Source organism: Mixophyes fleayi, chromosome 1 (assembly GCF_038048845.1).
Source record: "Mixophyes fleayi isolate aMixFle1 chromosome 1, aMixFle1.hap1, whole genome shotgun sequence".
NCBI lineage: Eukaryota > Metazoa > Chordata > Amphibia > Anura > Limnodynastidae > Mixophyes > Mixophyes fleayi.
Window position 1 is genome coordinate 142,160,414 of NC_134402.1, and position 19,674 is coordinate 142,180,087.

A 19,674-nucleotide genomic window follows, 5' to 3' on the forward strand; every position below is an offset into this window, starting at 1 on the left:
TATGCTATTTTTGTTATGTAGGATGGAAAGTCCCATGAGTTAGTTTTAACAAAATGTCAATAAAAAGATCTGCAACCTAGCTACTGTAAATGAGATGGCTATTCATCAAGCATTCCTTTGTACTTGAGAAAAAGAAAGAACAATGTACACACAAAATATAGATGTGACTAAAGATGGTGATACTCTTCAACACTAAATGATCAGCAAAAAAGTATTGATGATGGGTTTCTATGGTTTTTCATAAGTTTGGAGTACAGTGGAATGAATTTTAGAAAGTGAGGCATAAGGAAGTTGTCAAAAAGAGAAACTGAGATTACAAGGGTTATTTTTGCTTTTGACACAATACATCCTGTACATAACCTTAAACTCAACACTGGATTCCAAGACAAGCAAATGATTTCATGTGGCTTATGCAAGATACATATATCACACAGGCCCACTCTAAAAATGTTATATGTGTGGCAAAAGTTAATTTTAAGCAATATAATAGGGCAATTTAGGTACATTGTCACCCTTGTATGCATGAGTAGGAGTTATGCAACTGATATATGAATGTGTTTAACACCTCCAGGACCAGAGTATTAAAAAATGCCAATTTCAGTACCCATAAAACCAGGTCCCATCATCCTTCAGAGAGGGAGACACTTTTCAGGAAAATGACTAGTTATCTTTTGAATCCTTTCTGACTTAAGTCAGGACAAGAGGTTGTGTTTGAAGACATATTGAGTGTCAGAGTTAGCCCAAGTCCGGAGAGGGAGGTTCTGGGATCCAGTAATGGCTTGTGAAGTTGAAGATACTACTGTGAGTGGGTGTCAAAGCTCAAAAGGTACAGCGCAGCTAGGTGTGGTCAGCCTGACCTATAAGAAAGTTGAGTGGCATGAGCATGGATGCTTGCTTGGAGCGACATCCAGAAGTTGAGTATCAGAGTCAGTTCATTCAAAAGTATTGTGCGTGACAGACCACAAGAGAGAATGGAGAGTAGCATGAGAGGAGGGCAGGTGGAAAGGCTATTGGAATGCAGACACAGAATGGTAGTGAGAGCATCAGTTCTCAGAATTAATTACGTGATATATCAAGTGTGATCAGTGAAACCAAGGATTGTGCTGGAGAGAAGATATGTATTAAATGTGTTTATGTCATCAAAGAGAGATGAGAGAGTCTGGTGTCCATTCATTTTTCACAAGAAGGCTGTACTGTGCCAATATGCCTATATCTGCACAGTGTACACTCTTATTGTTTTCAAACCGGCATGAGCAGGGACATCTGTTTGCATTTAACACCTACTGTATCTTGAGGTGAGAAGGACTTTGCTAGTCTTGTGTGGCAAGTTCCAGATAGTCTTCAAAGACAGGTGCTCAGAGATAGATGTCCAAACACCAGCAAATAGAGTCTACATAGGTGTGGCAAAGCAGAGCAATATTATTGCTATTAATGTATTATGGGCCTGCTTCAGGTTCAGACTTGCATACATTTGAGTATTGTGTCTTGCGTGAAATAGCTCTGCACAGACTCAGATACGTACCTTACATCGATGAACACAATTGAATTCAATGCACCCCTGAATGCAAATGACACTTATGATAGCCTACGACTTGAGGAGCGGAACGGGGATGGGGTGGACTAACGTAGGCAATGTAACGTTGGATTTGAATATGGTCATAACTACGCACACGTTCCGTGCCCTTTTTTAAAACTCAACTTACATGCAAGTTGCATCTGAGCTTGAATCCTACCCAAGGTATTTATATTTTGCGGGCAGAGGTGTTTTACTGTAATTTCATTGGAGTATAACAGAGTGCTACTCTCTGGATATAAATGATTTTACCCAGCACATAGGAAACAGCTGAGCTGTGTTGTAGTCCAAGTCAATGACACATAACTGAATAAGGCAGCAGTTTAGGGGGGAAATGAAAACGTTTGAAGTAAAGAAGGCAATGATCCCAAAGTGGTAGTACAATGAGCTTTGAAGTGATATTTTAATTGTATACCAGGGGCATTTCCAGTCAAATGTGAAGTCCAGTGGCAGTTTTAAAAACTGGGATGTGGATGAACACTTATGAATGTGCTAGGCCAGTGTTGGCTAACCTGTGACATTTCAGGTGTTGTGAAAATACAAGTCCCAGCATGCTTTGCCAATATATAGCAGCTTATTGCTGGAAGGGTATGCTGGGACTTGTAGTTTCACAACACTTGGAGTGTCACAGGTTAGCCAACACTGTGCTAGGCAGTCAATTAGGCCCAAATGCATGATCATTAAGGCTCTGCGTTTTTGTAAATGGTCTTTTTTTAGCATGTTTCACATGCAAGGTACTATTAGGTAAGTGTAACAAGAAATAAAGACATTTTATACATACATCATTTAGCTTGACAAATATTAAAGACAAAGGGCCCTGATTCAGAGTGGAACACAAGCATAAGTGCATTGAAAAAGTTGTACGCAAGTGTATCCTTATGTACACCATAATCAGAGTTGAAGATGTGTCCAGGCCTGAATAAGTAACAGATGCATCTGCTTGACAACAGACACACCCCATAAACACTTACATCCAGCTTGTGCACATATATACAAACATTTATTTTATATGTTACAAATGCAATTGCAATGAAGCATCATTTAAACTTGAATAATCTAATAATCTATTAAATACAGCAGGAAAAACCTCCAGACATGCGTACAAAGATAGAAAAACTTTATCCACTACAACATACCTGGTAAATTCTAATCTATGGCCGAGTAATTGGCAGGTCTGAAAAGCTGCAGTTGCATACGTACATTTTCTGATCATGCGCAATGTGAAAAATGCAAAGAAATGCTACGCAGATAAACGTATGTCTCACAAGAAATCAGGCCCAAAGTTTATTTCATTTTCTTTTCTTTTTGTTTTCCTATTATTATACTGAATTAGAGGAGCCTGGTACTCTTACAAACTTGCTTTACTGTTGCAATGAGTTTTCTTTTGGGGTGAAGTCTGTCCCAGAACTGGCCCATGTTAGGTGCTGAAAATCAAGTGGGAACATAATTGACTCAAAGGGCAAGAAATTTTCTTTTTTGAAGCTCAACTTTTTCACTTTTTTGACTATATATTTGCACATTTTTTACTGTCTGTCAGCTGGCAAATACTGTGCCCAGTCCATTTTAATGTCTTGGTCACTTGCATGATACGTGGACAGTTTCTGTGTGTAAGAGATCAAAACAACACTGTATTAACAGATGACTTATTTGATTTTCTAGTTCCTTCTATTTCCACACCATTTGGAGAACATAAGACTTCCCCTTTCTGAAACGGTTAAAATGTAATAATTTAAAGGCATGGCCATTTTATCTCCTGCACTAAATTAACTCTGTGTTACCTGTCTTGCAATGCAAAGAATTCATATGAGGAAATATGCTGTATGAAATGTGACAACTACTATAGATACAATTTTCAGTAAAAGTATACAAATACTGAAGTTCATCAACACTTTGCTGGTAAACAAATAAACAATAAATCACAGACATGGGCATATTGTATACACAATATGAGATTTATATACTTGTTTACCAGAATAGCATTGTATTTAGACTTAATTATTATGTTTTGCTCAAAAACAGTAATGTATTTTCTAACAACAGCTATCAGATGCAAAGTCAAAAAATATCCACTGGAAAACAGTCTGGATAAAAGCATAAGATCAGAGGTGCTATTTCACTACTGGTCATCTTGCAGTTGCACACGTCAATTTAATATTTCTCAAAAGTGTGCCTAAGCATTTCTGAATGACAGTCAACTTTAATTTTTGACAGCAAAGATATTTTTGGCAGTAGATGTAAAGTGAGTGCTAACCAAAGAGGAAATGTAATAGCAAAAATAGACATACATTACCCAATAATGCTTTGTGGTAAAAATTCAACATTGCATATACTGAATTATAATAGCAATTATCTTATGTAAAACACAAGCAAATTAGAAGCTAGCAAGGAGTACTTTATTCACGCAAAAGCGCAAGACAGCAGACTGAGTGCTTTTATGTCAATTCAAAGTGACTATGAAAACTAACACTATATTATTTTAGGGGACAAAGTACACTTTTTCTTTAAAGTACACTCATTTCAATTTGAAACAAAACATGTTGGTGTTCCTCCTATCCAGGTGTATTTTACCTTTACTGACAGTTATACATTCCATTGTAGAACATTTATAAAGTCAGTCTTGGGACAAATGTGACATGACCACTCTCCAAATATATGTGAATGAACTCATACTGAACATATCCTTAAATTTGTCACATGATTACTATAAAGTAAACTTGCAGCACTGAACTTAAAGAGTTGAAACCTTTTCATTTTCAATTCTACATTTAACAACTAGAAATCATTGTTTCTGCTGTAACCAAACTAAAAGTAGCTTTGTGGAATAGTCACCAGAAGGTTATCCAAATCTATGGCAATGTAGAAGTGACAGGGTAAATGATTTTCTTTTTCAAATTAAAATGTTTTGAAAATAGAAAAGACAAAATACACATCAGAAACTCAAAGTATTATGCTGTTTCCATGTCTACATCAACCTGTGTGTTTAATAGAGCACACACAGATATCCAAACTTCTGTCTGAAGCTCAGGGGTACTGGGCATAAGACTTTGCCAGTTCTTTAAGTTGGTTGGAAGAACTTTAAGGAACTTATAAGTGCTGCAAATAATAGACTTTGCGATGATGTGAGAAGCCTTTTTGTGGCCCGTAACTTCCCAGAACCTGCTCTGCAAGCATAAACTCACTGCCTTAAAAATGATGTTTGTGCCCAGTTACTTAGGGCAAATACAATGAGCAAATGTTAAATGATTTCAGTTTTGTGAAGGCTACAAAATTTTGTTTATGGTGGGTTGCCTTTGGTTTATTTAAACGAACCCTTTTATCACAAAACAACTTTATTTTAAATATTCAAGGTATTCAGGGAAATCCTACAATTTGTTTCTTTAAAATAAATGACTGCATAGCATATGTATAAGAATTAGCATAAGTTCCATGCAGAACAGTATGCCATAGGATCACTGTACAGAGAATACCGATGGTGCCTTACCTCTATATTCCAATTGACAGTTCTTAATTGTTAAAAGTATCATTCAAGCTCTAGTTATTTTACTAATATAAATCAGATATTATGTTTGTTTTTGCACAGAGGGAAAAGTGTCATAAAGACTGTCATGGAAAGAAAGAACCTTGGGCCTGATTCATTAAGGATCTTAAATGAAGAGGATTCTTATTTCAGTCTCCTGGACAAAACCATGTTACAATGCAAGGGGTGCAAATGAGTGTTCTGTTTTGCACATAAGTTAAATACTGCCTGTTTTTTCATGAAGCACACAAATATCAACTTTAAATTTCAGTGTACAAATAAGCTATCAAGTATTTGTGTGCTACATGAAATAACAGTCAGTATTTAACTTATGTGCAAAACAGAACACTCATTTGCAGCCCTTGCAATGTAACATGGTTTTGTCCAGGAGACTGAAATAGGTATCCTCTTCATTTAAGATCCTTAATGAATCAGACCCCTTGTTGTGATTCTAGCAGGAAAAAAATAATTTAACTTTCAATCTTTTTTTTATTAAAAACAACATTTATGCAAACACCCCAGCAACATAAGACTAAATGATAGCATTACGCGTCTGCATTATACACTAGCCAGCTACTACACAGAAGCACTAAATGCCAAGCAAAACAACCTCGTACTTCAATATATACCTGCAAGGATACACAAATCTAAGAGCTCTGATCCTGTTGAGCACTTCTGTCAGCACTGGGCAGCAGGATCCATGGTGTTACACAATTGTGGAGAGCGCACATGCGGTCCTGCTCAGAACAGTGCACAGATGCTCCCATCATGTCGAAACCCAAACACAAGGTAATTCACATGTGGACCACTGGATCCACTTAAAACTTCACAAAATGTTCCCCACTATATGTTGGAGGAATTGTAGTGACGGAGATAGCATTGCTCAAAAATATTTCCATCACTGACTGCTATTTTTCAGCTGATCACTGATCATATGGGTCAAAAGCACAAATGTAGCCATGACTGGAAGAGGTTTTCAAAATATGTAGTAAGTCATATGCTTTTGGCCCCCAAAATCTTGATCACTCAGCCATGTAAATTCCTAAATCCCCCCTCTCTTAGATAAAATTACAGCCAGAGTTTAGTTTTGTTACATGATGAAGACAGTGCTCCCTCCCTGTGCGACAGCCTCAACTCTAGAGAATCCTGCTGGAAACCGTGGTTGGGATTTAAACCCAGCTATATCGGTGCTGTCTGAAAGATATAAACTCTTATGTAAGTGCTAATGTCATAGCTATTGTGAAGATTAACATTATTATGTTACCTTCTGTACATTTTGGGCCTGATTCATTGAGGAAAGTTAAGCAAAAGTAAGTAAGGCAAAACCACGTTGCAGTTGAGGGGGAGGTAAATTTAACACTTGATGGCAGATTTATAGTTGGGGTAGGGCATGTCCTAGATCAACTTTAAATTTCAGTGCACATATAAGGTATCAGTTATTTGTATGCTACATAAAAAAAACAGACAGTATTTTCCTTATGTGCAAAATAATAAACTAATTTGCACTCTTAGCATTGCAACATGGCTTTGTCCAGAAAACTTTTTTGCATAACTTTCCTTAATGAATCAGGCCCTTGTGTCTACCTCTCCTTTCTTCAGTTCTGTACCCTCTCCCTTTAAATCCAATACAGAGAAATTAAAAACCAGCAAAAATATATTTTATCTCTTTTGAATTTTGATCCTCTTGAAACATAGGAATCTAACCTTAATTTGTGGGTATGATTTCTTGTTCTTCTCACTGGAAGCTCCAGGTAGTCCTCCATGTGAAGGTCCTTCACATACATATCGAAAACGGAAACCTCTCTGCGTAGAAGATGTTATGAAACAGCATAAATAGATGTTGCAAATGATAAACACATTGTAAACTGTTTTATTTTGGTCCTACAAATGCTCATACATTAATATATATAATTCCCACCACTGCTCCCTATTTGTTATTGGGTTTAGCTTTTTAAAATAATAATCATATATATATATTGATTAATTAACAAATCAATATATTGGTGTTGGCAAACAGTTTGCTATTTCTATATTTTCACAGAGCCTGTATGATTGCTTCTGTCACATAATCCCATTAAATTTGCCAGTAGATTGTACTGAGGTATTATATAAAACACTGACCTTCAGCCTGTATGCCAGGACAAAACTAATGTGTAACAAGAATATAGAGGCAATGTCTTAAAAAGATAAGGGATGATAACAGAACTATATTTTAATTGAAACTGAGAGGATATGTACTCAAGTACTCAAGTTGTTTCATAACTTGACTTAAATGTACTACATTCTGTGTATGGCTTGGAAAAAAACTTGAAGCACACAGCAGGAAGAAAACTGAGAACCATTGACATAAATCTATGTCTAGCATTCCCTTGTAGTGACAAAAGAACATGGTTGGGGTTAAAGTGCCTTTAAATCTCACTCCAATAGATTCAAGAAACGATGAGGCTGATGCAGAGTGGGATGTATACCGGTTTGCATAGTGAATGTGATTAAATCGCTCTGTGCACGCCCAGAAAGCGGACACACGCAGATGTGTCTATGCAGAATTGTGCAATTCTGGCACTTACACCTATCTGCTCCTTGAGAGGGGAAGGGAAGCATTGGCCGAGTACAGTAAAGGCGTGTTTATGTAAATGTGGCTCCCACAGACCTGTAGAAACATGCTAGTATGCTGTTCATGATGACATGATGTAAACCAGGAGCATATGTGGCCGATGCAGAGGCGGACACATTTCCAGATATATAGGACTCTGCATATAGGCGGAAATACCTTATTTTTCTGTGCTTTTGTTTAGAGTATCTCTCATTTTGCAACCAAATCTGCATAGTTGCCTATGCCTGTATGAAGACACAATCTTGTACTATTGTAGATGTAATGTATGATTTTGTTTGTTTAACTCTAAAGTTAAAACATTTAACAGGAAATTCAATTAACTGAAATGATCCTTTACCAGTTGAATATTTTTATTATTTAAATTGTAAACAACACTTTAATGTCCAACTGTACATATAACCCCAACTATTTCAAGTTGAAGTTATACTGCTTTTCTTATTTAAAAGCTAAATGATTTCATTTATGACATATAACTGGTACAAAAATAAAAACTAAAGTAGAGTAAAAACAAAGACTAAAAAGATACATTGACAGTCATTCCGTTACCTGTTTAGGTTGCTCTTTAATCTCAAGATATGGTCCATCTACTATAAAGAAAAATAGAAAAAAATTATTCCACAGGATCAATGATTAACAAGGTTCTTCTCTGGCATGACTACCCACATTAATCTACTGCAAAGTTACACTAATTCAAGCTCAAATTTGTGGAAAGACCATATAGGCCCATTTCTAGGGTGGCAGAAAAGCAGGGACAAGTTGAGTTTGCCAGTCAGCATTAATAACATGATCACTTTAAGTGCTGGTAATTACTTATTTCTTTAATAATTTATTTATCTTATACAGGTGACCCTGGGAGCACAATCATGGAGATCTGCATCAATGGGAAGGGGTACATAACCGTGAAATCTGCTCCTGCAAATTTTAAATGTAAACATGAGGTCAATGTATGGTCACAATGTATCTTTCAGCCAAATCATTTCACTTTGTGATGTGGGTGTTTCTGTGACATGTGATAAGCAAGTTCAGGTTTGGACCAATTTATTTTTAATGGCTACACATTTTGTATAGGTAAACCAAAGCGGAGGTCAAAATACAAACCACAAGATCCCCTCCAAGAGGATTGGTCAGGACTATTCTTTGCCTTGTTTGACATAGCAACTGAACTCTGTTCAGTGTGAATGTGGTGATGATCTTATATAATAGAACTGTAAAATGGTAGCTTAGAATAAAGCCTTTATGCAGATGATACCGCGTATGTCAAATGAAAAGGTGCACGTCTGTGTCTTTAGTAAGTTTATGGGACATGTGTGGATAGAAATATCCACCATAAAAATGTACACATAAATGATATTATCTTTTAACTAGAACATCTGCACTGCATGACAGTCGTTTTTTTTTATTATGATGCCGTCTGCTTTAGTAAGTCATTTAAACACCTTTAGAGATGCAGTTTCTACAGACCTTCTGTAGTTTCTTCAATGCAACCATCCCCAAGAAATTATTCCATTTTCAACCCAAAAAGAGTTGCACATTGCGGGCCTGAGTCATTAAGGAGAGTAAAGCATAAAAAAGGAGTAACATTTGCACCTGGGCAAAACCATGTTGTATTGGAGGGGGAGGTAAATTTAAAATGTGAGGCAGATTTATAGTTTGGGTAGGGCATGTCCTAGATCAACTTTATATTTCAATGTAATAATAAAGCTAGCAAGTATTTGTGTGCTAGATGAAAAAACAGCCAGTATTTAACTTATGTACAAAATAATAAACTGATTTGCACCCCTTACATTGTAACATGGTTTGTCCCAGGGAACATTTACTCCTTTGCTTGCCTTAATGACTCAGGCCCTGCAACTCTTAGTAAAGGTCTTGATGGGCTTATAAATCATCTTATGTTGCCCCAAGAATGGAGAGGGGATAACTAATTTAAGCTTTTTAGCCAGCCAGCTGGTCAGATTATGTTATAATAAAGCCACCAATTGACAGGTATTCTTAGGGGCTATCACAGCCAGTTCATTGGAACCATGGTTTAACTAGTCCATAAGAGCATAAGCCCCACTGTTTGTGTTCTCTAGATCCCTAAAGTCTGTCTGTGATTGTCGGTCTAGGGTCTTATCATTTAAGTCATCTTTTCCCATTTGCACTCCCACTTCTCCTTTGTGAATTAATTCCTGAATAACTGTAAATATATCATATGCTATCATATGCTGTTTGATATATACTGCTGAAACATTCCTTCTGTTTACAATTTAATTGTGCTTTTTTTTTTACCCTTTTTCATTATTCTCCAACTTAGGCAAGTATTTCCCTGTACGTAGATTATGTCTCAACTGCATTACCTTTCGGACTCCAAATGTCCTCCTAGTCATAGATATTGGAAAAAAAGAGTTTGAAGGCCATCAGACAAAGAAGAAAAAGGATAATTTGGAATAGGTCCCCAAAATTACAATTCTTTCTATATTCAGATAAAATGTATCCACATAATATATCTTATCCTTTGAGATTATTTGGACCAGTTTACTTAATTTGGAGACTTGTCCTAGATGCCACATGGATGACAGTAGAAATAAAAGACAAATTAAAAACTGTTGCTTGTGCAGCAACATGTAGCGACAGATAATATGGACTCCCCCATGCTGCTCCCTACTTCTGGAACCCACACACAATCAGACAATCCACTAGTCTCCAAGGCTTCAAACGTGCCCTAAAAACGCTTCTCTTCTTTAAAGCCTACCAGCCGTCCTCCTAACTCACACTCCTGTCCTTTCCCCCACTTACTCCCCACTCAGTGTCACCCTATTTGAGCTTGCCCCTCACTTCGAGATTGTAAGCGGTCACTAGCAGGACCCTTGGTGCGCATGTTTTTCCGGCCTACACTTTCCTATTCACCTCCGCACCCTTGTTAAGCACTTTCTGCCTGGTCACCAAGGCTAAACCCACAACGTCTACAGCCCTGCTTCTCACAGCCACACTCACAAACACAGGCGTGCTTCAAATTGATATGCTCCCCGCTTTGTCCCCATTCCTCCTTTACTCTGCAACTCATTACCGTCTGCTAATTATTTAATCTGTAGTTGTACTCCCTTACTATTTAACTCATTGCTGTTTGTTCAATATGTAATTTTGTAGTTTGTTGTAACCCTTATTGTATGGCTCCGAAGACCCTTTGTGGCGCCTTTTAAATAAATTAGAATTAGGCGCGGGCTAGCAGATTTCAGCCTGGGGGCCGCATCGCGTGTCATGTGATGCAGCCGCCGGTAATAATCAGGCAATATTGAATCTGGGGGCTCCCCCTGCCCCCCAGCCCAGCCCACCCCTGATTAGAATAATGATGAAATTCAATGCACTTTGACAAATAGGTCTCTAATAAGTATATTTAACAATGCAGCAATTTCGTTTACCTGTTCGAATAGGTGCCTCATGGGGTGTGATTTGTTCGTCATATACAGTAATTTGGTCTGTTGCAAAATAGGCGCCCAGCATCTGCACAGGACAAATGAGAATACATTATTTACTAAAGTATCTATTCTACTAAGCATTAATCGATAGTGGTTTTCAATATAGCAGTTACCACAAAAAATACCTGTACAAATCTGCATTACTTGATTTAAAAGTGTCACCATTCTGCCTCTAGGCTAAAAGATTAATTTTTATTACTTGGAAATATTTGTTTCAGGGGGTGTAACACCAAGGCTGACCACTTTCACATCTTATCCAACAGTTCTTCTCCCCATGCTCTGATATTATATGTGAGTTATTCAGAGCTTAAAATCCAACTATACAGAGTAAAGGTTTTCTCTTTGTATTATTTATTTGGAATATTTGGGCGTGCAGGTCCATTGTGTCTACTACAGCATCGCACAGGACTCAGGTCTTACATTATGATCTTATTAATCACTCAGCATAAGCTGATAATGAGTTGGAGGCATTTGCATAAAAAAAAGCTCTAAAAAGCCACATGAAAACGTAGCAAATTTCCATAAATGATGAGTTGGAGGCATCTCAAGCTGCACACCAGTTACATATGCACCTGCTGTATGCCAGGTGTACTTACACCCAGATACACATACACCCAACCAGGCCTTGAGAACAATAAAAGATTTTTAGCTTTTGTTTCCTTTTCGCTATTAGATTTGAGTTAAATAAATAATAAAAAAAAGCATACATATTTACAGAACTTAAAACGCAAGTTAAGTACTTTTTAAGCAAATATCTGATTTTTCTTAGCTATTTTCCTACAAATCATTATCTTCTTTTCAAAATCTCTCTGGCTGGCAGAAATAAATGTGTGCCAGACAGAGACACAGTCAGTTTGCTACACAGACATAGGCTCACAGCATGTCATGGCATAGGATGAGCAGGAGGATATCACTGTGAAGACAGGATTCCTAGGGGTGTTCTAAAGTCTTTCTGCTCACTACGCGTCACGTGCCATGTGACTGTGGTTGCCATGGTAATCCAGACTTATAAATAATCTTCTTATAGCCTTCCACAGAGATTTCTATTAAAAAAAAATAATGGGATTTACTTTGCTTTTGAATTTCTGGTCTGTGCTAAAATACTGAAAAATTTATTTCAAGTCTAAGATATGATGGCTGAATTTTTATATAAAGTGCTATTAATACCATTTTTGGGCATTAATATATATATCATAGCCTTCATATTACTGATCTAAAAAATATACCAGAAAAATATGATGTTAGTCCTTGAATACTTATATCCAACATGCTATTTGTTTTATCGTTTAGACAGAGCTGACTTTGTTTAGGTCAACTTTGTTGCACCAATCTGGGGCATTATAAAGACAGAACTGCAACATGGACAATTTGTTGTTTTATGTATTGTACATTAAGTATCTTGAGCGCTAAGCATATTTATCAAAAGAAAAAAAGAATCAAACTGTGTTTCACTGCCCCGCCCAGGAAAGAACCTGTAATTTCGTAAGCTCTGTTTACTAACTGCTCAGCTTGGCTCCTGGACTGAGCCCCAGGCTACACTATACTCTCTCTCCCTGGACAGTCTCCTCCATATTTTATAACTTCCTTACAGGAACCCAGCCAAGAAGACAGCATAGAGCAGGTTGAACTTTGATTAAGAAGCCAAGTCAATCTATTAGCATTCTGAGCACAGTAAATTATAGGCTCCCAGAGAGACAGAGTAACATCAGGTTTTTTTGGTTTAGATTGTTTGATAAATGTAAAATGCATAACATACTAAATAATAAATATACAGCAGCAACATCTATCTCTGATCACAGGGATAACCAGGTATCTTTAAATTCAAGTACAATAAACAACACTACTCTTTTTGGAAAGTATCCATCTAATAGTGACCTTTTTTGTTTCTGATATGTTAATGTGTTACCTACAGGAAATTCGTCTTATATCTAATTCAAAAATATGGACTAGCATATATTAAAGAAAAATATAAACACCACATGATTTCACTACTAATTGAAAACCCCATAAATTTATATTATGCTGAAAGATACATCAAATGTCTCATATAACATGTGTGACTGTATTATGAATACTCTAACATAAAGGTTTATTTTACTTTACCATCCACACAAAGAATAGACTCAGTTTCAGAGAATGTCATAAATCAAATTGGCTGATAACTAGAGATGGTCACTGACCCCCGTGTTTTGGTTTTGGATTCGGTTTTGGATCTGGATTACCGTCGTGTTTTGGTTTTGCAAAACCGCCATTGCGTGTTTTGGTTTTGGTTTTGGTTTTGTTTGGTTTTGTTTTGCTATTTTGTTGGAAAATACATGTTTTTGTGCCTAAAATAACCCAATTTAGTGCTCCAACTGTTTTAGAGATAAGTAATCTAATTGTTGAGGTAATAAATCATCCAAAAAAACTGTTTAATTCTTCGTTGGTAGGCCTTCATTTATTCTACACACAAAACAGATTGTCTTCCTCTCCATCTATGCATATTGGCAATGCAGCCATCGTCTTTGGATGTATATTACACCCTACACTTATAGTTAAATATCTAAAGAAATGGAAAAAGACAGTTTGCTTTCTGTCTCTATAGGCCCCCCTCCACTTTTTTAAAAAAACAAAAAATTCAGCCATTATAGACTGTACAATATTAATTGACATGGAGAAAGCCAGTTTGGTTTCTGTGTCTCTAGGCCCCCCTCCACTTGTATAAAATACTAATAAATTCAGCCGTTATATACTGTACAATATAAATTGAAATGGACATGCTCAGCTCGGTACTCGGATACCCAAAGTTCGGGTGGGTTCGGTTCTCGGAGAACCGGACCCGCCCATCTCTACTGATAACAGAACTGTATGGAGCAGCTACATAGTTGATGATCAGTCCAACCGCCAACTAACCCAATCTTTATAGTTTAGTCCAACACGTGAAAATCCAAAATGACCACAGAACTGTTAATCTGGCCAATGGTGAATGTGTGTGTGTATTAAACTGACACACAGACCAGAATTTTAGAACAGAGGCACTCAAGTCCAATAATATGATTAATTAAAAAAAAACAACTTTAATCCTTTTTAAAACAATTTATACCTAGAACTATTACCATTGGATTGAAAAATAAATAAATCAATGATAGACTAAGGACATTAAAGCAAATATTCTCAGGAACCCGTTAAATGAATCAGGAGTACATTAAATGGGATTCAACATTTCTTAATCATATTCCTCTAATGGTCTCGCTTAACTCACAAAATGTATCCACAAAATCAAATGTTATTATTCAAATTAAACTTACTTTGTTTAACTTTTGTCAGCAGATATTGTTTTCATTTTTCTTGATGAAGTTTTCAATAGATTATTATACCAATGTAGTCAAATGTCCTTTATTCTCTTCATATTTAATTTTTCTATATTGATAAATGGGGATGTGTACAGTTGCATTGTTCTATTATTAATACAGAGTGCTATTTAATTATTCTTATCAAGATTAAATGTATATATAAACAGTTATTCTGTTCTCTATATTTTTATTATTCTCACTATGCATTGATTTACCACTGCTATTGGCAGATACGGGGTCTTAGTTGGAAATATACTACTAAGCTGCTACACACAGTGCAATATTCAATCATTTTTCTTATCCACTGAGGGATTTACTTTAAATACACTGCTCTATAACACTGCTTAAAACACACAGTGCATTAATCACGTTTGCTATCCATCACTATAGGATTTACTTTAAACATACAGGGGCTCGTGTAGAGTCAGATATAAGTCCAAAACTGAAAGGCAAAATGCGGTTTTGGCATATTGTGCATACACAGTAAAAAAAGGAGTATGTAATAATTTCGTAAGCTCTGTATACTAACTGCTCAACTTGACTCCCAGGCTGAGCCTCAGGCTACACTATACTCTCTCTCTCCCTGGACAGTTTCCTCATTATTTTATAACTCATTAGCAACAGTAGCCAGAATCTTTTATCTGTCAGGCAACAGCAGATGGCACCCTGTTTTACCAAGTGTATTGGGATCACCACCAAGTAACAGATCGGTTACCAGTGTTTTTTCCCTGTCCGGTGACAGTGGATTGCACTCACATGTGTTTAGGAATTTGATAATCACTGATGAGTTTAGTTATGCAGTGGTTCCTGCCGCATGTCTGATCTGTTACCATCATCTCTCCTTCTTAAGCGGCAATGTATTGTACCAAGTCTCGTGTATGTGCAGGATGTCTGCCGCTATGTTTTGGACCAGTTGCCTAACAACAATAGTAGCATCCTCTCCTCCCAAGCAGCCAGCGTCTCTCTAATTCAGCTGTTTGCTATGTAAATTACAACTAGCATTTCTTCAGCTCTCAGTCTGGCAGTGTCAACTGTGCAATCACTTGCTGCACTAATGTAGCTAATCATCCTGCAATCTTATTGGTTCGGCTTCAAAAAACCCTTCCTGTTACCATACAAATGCTGGTGATAGTTCCTGCCTGACCTACTTTGCCTTGTATCCTGATCTGTTCTGGACTGTTTAAAGGATTCTATGTCTTCTTCTGCTCCTGATCTTGGCTTGTTAAATGGATCTGCATTTATCTCTACTTGCTCTCACCCTTGGCTTGTCTATTACTCTGCATTAACCCTTGCCAGTATGATTCTCAGTCTACTCTGCTGTTATCATCTAGGTTGCTCACTATCTCATACCATGTTCTGTCCACTCCACTGGGCAATAGTGAGATCAACAACTACTACTACTCAAACTTAAGCCCTGGGTGCAACTGAGTACTGTGGAACATATATAGTTCCTTGGAAAGGAAGCTGCTACAGATGAACATCTCGTGAAGCGGTTCTAGTAGTTGGGAATCACATGCCATATCGCCCTTAACATTATCACTAGTCCAAAAATATTTTGGACCCGACACATGAAGGTTCATCAACCATCTCCTGCTCAGATTCTGGCCAGTCAACTGCAAGCCTTATCACGCAAGACTTATCTACGTGAGTGTTTGCATAATTAGTTGCAGCTCACACTGCACAAGTCACCACTATTTCAGAGAAGGAGCCAAGTTGAATTTGACAGACAGGTTTTTTGATGACATTAAATTATTTTGGAATTTCAGAAATAGATGCAAGCTATACTTCAGACTCCAGCCAATCACTTTGGGCTCAGAGGAGCAGTGTTGGAATTGTGATATATTTGTTACAAAAAGACCCGCAGACCTGGGTTTTGTACTGGATGCTGACAGTCCTTCATTATCATCTGTTGATGCTTTCTTCAGTGAGATCTTCATGTGATTCTGGTGTAATTTGGCAGAGGAATATTGCACAGTATTTCGTAGGTGGTCCATGGACTCCGGATGGAATGACCCAGCTCTCCATAGCCAATTCAGAGTAAATCTTACCAACACCATTTAAGATACCTTAGTCCAATTTTCTGTTCCAGAAACTGTGGAATCTCTTATGAGTTTGTCTATTTGAATAGACAAAAGACTTTTATTGTGGCAGCGAGGGACATTCGGTACTAGAATGTGCAAAGTATTCTGAAAACTTCAGGGCTTAAGGAAAGATGGGGAGCTTTCCCTACGCCAAAGCAACTCTCCAGATCTCTGTGGAAATTTCCTTTGACATGGTTCATTTTCCTACCGCTGCTCTAGTGGACAGCAGGATATTTTATTGACCAGAGAGTTGCACAGAAACTTAAGATATGTACTATACTTTTGGAACCTTGCTCTCTGGAGAGGCTGAAAATCTCCCCTCTCACTTTATGAGTGGGATGCCTGCATTCTGAGGTTAATTATACAGTGGAACGTATAGGTCCTTGGAAAGGGAACTGTTAAAGGTGAACATTTCGAGAAGCAGTTATAGTCATTGTGCATCACATGCCATATTGCCCTTAACATTATGCCTCAGTGTGCATGCAGACTGAGAGGTATCTCCCCATCGTGCATCTCGGAAAGATGGCGGAAAGGGGCGGACTAACATATGAATATGTTAACGCTCCCTACTTACTATATAGAGTAGGAAGCAACCGCATATATGCCTCATCATTGTGTGTGGACCTCACAGTTTTCTTTTTAAACAATCTGTTCTTGGCAAAATAAAAGACCCTCAACAGCCACTTGACCAAAATCCTATTTCAATTTAAACCTCACAGTATTAAGCCAATCATTTGTGGAATGCAAAATGAATACAGTATATAGCCTAGGTTCCCAAACTGTGCGCCGCGGCTCTGTCACAGGGGTGCCGTGGACAGGAAGAAGAAGAAGGAAAAAAAACAAAAACTACTTACCAATCCGGCGGTGCCCAGAACCCAGCATCCTCCTCCCTTCTCAGAATGCCGGGCGTCACATTCACTGAGAAGCGGCAGGAGAGAGGATGCTGGGTTCCAGGCACTGCAGAATTGGTAAGTTTTTTTCTTTTGGTTTTTTTTTCTCCTTCCTGTCCACGGCGGGATACGGAGGGGGCACAGCTAGGGGGCAGAGCGCGGATGCAGAGGGGGCACAGCGAGGGGGCAGAGCATGGATGCAGAGGGGGCACAGCGCAGATGCAGAGAGGGCACAGCGAGGGGGCACAGCGCAGATGCAGAGAGGGCACAGCGAGGGGGCACAGCGCTGCTGCAGAGAGGGCACAGCGAGGGGGCAGAACACGGATGCAGAGGGGGCACAGCGCGGATGCAGAGGGGGCACAGCGAGGGGGCACAGCGCGGATGCAGAGGGGGCACAGCGCAGATGCAGAGGGGGCACAGCGCGGATGCAGAGGGGGCACATTGTGTGTGGATGCAGCAGACACAGTGTATGTGGATGCAGGGGGCACAGTGTGTGTGGATGCAGGGGGCACAGAGTGTGTGGATGCAGGGGGCACAGAGTGTGTGGATGCAGGGGGCACAGAGTGTGTGGATGCAGGGGGCACAGAGTGTGTGGATGCAGGGGGCACAGAGTGTGTGGATGCAGGGGGCACAGAGTGTGTGGATGCAGGGGGCACAGAGTGTGTGGATGCAGCAGACACAGTGTATGTGGATGCAGGGGGCACAGTGTGTGTGGATGCAGGGGGCACAGAGTGTGTGGATGCAGGGGGCACAGAGTGTGTGGATGCAGGGGGCACAGAGTGTGTGGATGCAGGGGGCACAGAGTGTGTGGATGCAGGGGGCACAGAGTGTGTGGATGCAGGGGGCACAGAGTGTGTGGATGCAGGGGGCACAGAGTGTGTGGATGCAGGGGGCACAGTGTGTGTGGATGCAGGGGGCACAGAGTGTGTTAGCTGTAAATTATTCTTTGACAGAAATAGAATTGAAAAAAAAATATATAAATATATTCGTTTCCCTTGGATTTATGTGTATTATTTTTGCATACAACTAAATAAGTATTTCTGTCCTGACCTAAATACTTATTCAATTTTTTTGACTACTTATAAAACGGGAGTGATCGGTAATTATTTTGGAGGGGTGCCTTGAAAAAATTATGGAGACTCTAAGGGTGCCGCGAACTGCAAAAGTTTGGGAACCACTGGTATAGAGTATAGAAATTGCTTTGTGTTAGTGTAATTTACGAAGAATGTTTTTAAGAGGAACATCACCAGTTAAAGAGCCAACATTGTCAAACTGAATAAAATTGGTATTAAAAAAGTACAGCACTGACGGTTAAACCTCAACACTGTACTTTTTTCTTTTTATCTTTATAATCCAATGGAGAACACACATTTCCCTTGTATAGCTGCGGGAGTTGCCTTTTGTACTACCATTATATTTATATACACTATATGGGCAAAATTATTTGGCCACACCTGTTATTTATTGAATTGAGGTGTTTCAATCAGACCTGTTGCCAGGGGTGTATAAAGTCAAGCACCTCGCCATGCAGTCTCAATTTGCAAACATTTGTGATACAAAATGGGTCATTCTGAAGAGCTCAGTGACTTCAAATGTGGTACCGTAATAGCATGCCACCTTTGCAATAAGACAGTTTGTTAAATTTCATCCCTGCTGGTTGTTCCACGGTCAACTGTAAGTTATATACTAGAAAGTGGAAGTGTTTAGAAACAACAGCAACTCAGCCACGAAGCAGAAAACCACGTAAAATCACTGCTAAGGCGCATGGTGCCTAAAAGTCGCCAACGTTCTGAAGAGTTTCAAACTTCCACTGGCATTAATGTAAGCACAAAAACTGTGCGGCGGGAACTTAATGGAAATGGTTTCCATGGGCAAGCGGCTGCATGCAATTCCCACAGAAACACTCCAACATCTTGTGGAAAGCCTTCCAAGAACAGTGGAAGTTGTTATCGCTGCAAAACGGGGACCAACTCCATATTAAGATATATGTATTTAAATACAATGTCATTACAGTCCCTGCTGGTGTAATGGTCACGCGTCTAAATTATTTTGTCCATATAGTGTATATTTTTTTTTTTATATATTTTGAGGACTACTGTGCGCCATTAGGAGGTTGTCATGAAAAGGGGAAGTTTATTCCAGAAATATTTTTGAATTTTAAGATAATTAAAAAGTGGTTATATATTAAGAGGAACATAAATCGGACATATTA

At 38.5% G+C, this 19,674-nt stretch overlaps 1 protein-coding gene across 4 annotated transcripts in view; it reads right to left on the reverse strand.

The window, feature by feature from the left end:
• Positions 1 to 19,674, reverse strand: part of NFKB1 (nuclear factor kappa B subunit 1) — a 98,217-nt gene that overhangs the window by 48,398 nt on the left and 30,145 nt on the right. For 2 of the 4 annotated variants that reach the window (XM_075201035.1, XM_075201043.1), the window contains exons 3-5: positions 11,103 to 11,184; positions 8,251 to 8,291; positions 6,795 to 6,893 (exon numbers count right to left, since the gene is read on the reverse strand). In XM_075201035.1, the coding sequence (XP_075057136.1) occupies positions 6,795 to 6,893; positions 8,251 to 8,291; positions 11,103 to 11,184 (222 nt within the window). Of the gene's footprint in view, positions 1 to 6,794; positions 6,894 to 8,250; positions 8,292 to 11,102; positions 11,185 to 14,446; positions 14,552 to 19,674 lie in introns of those variants that run through there. The other 2 variants (XM_075201061.1, XM_075201053.1) reach the window with 2 other exon arrangements.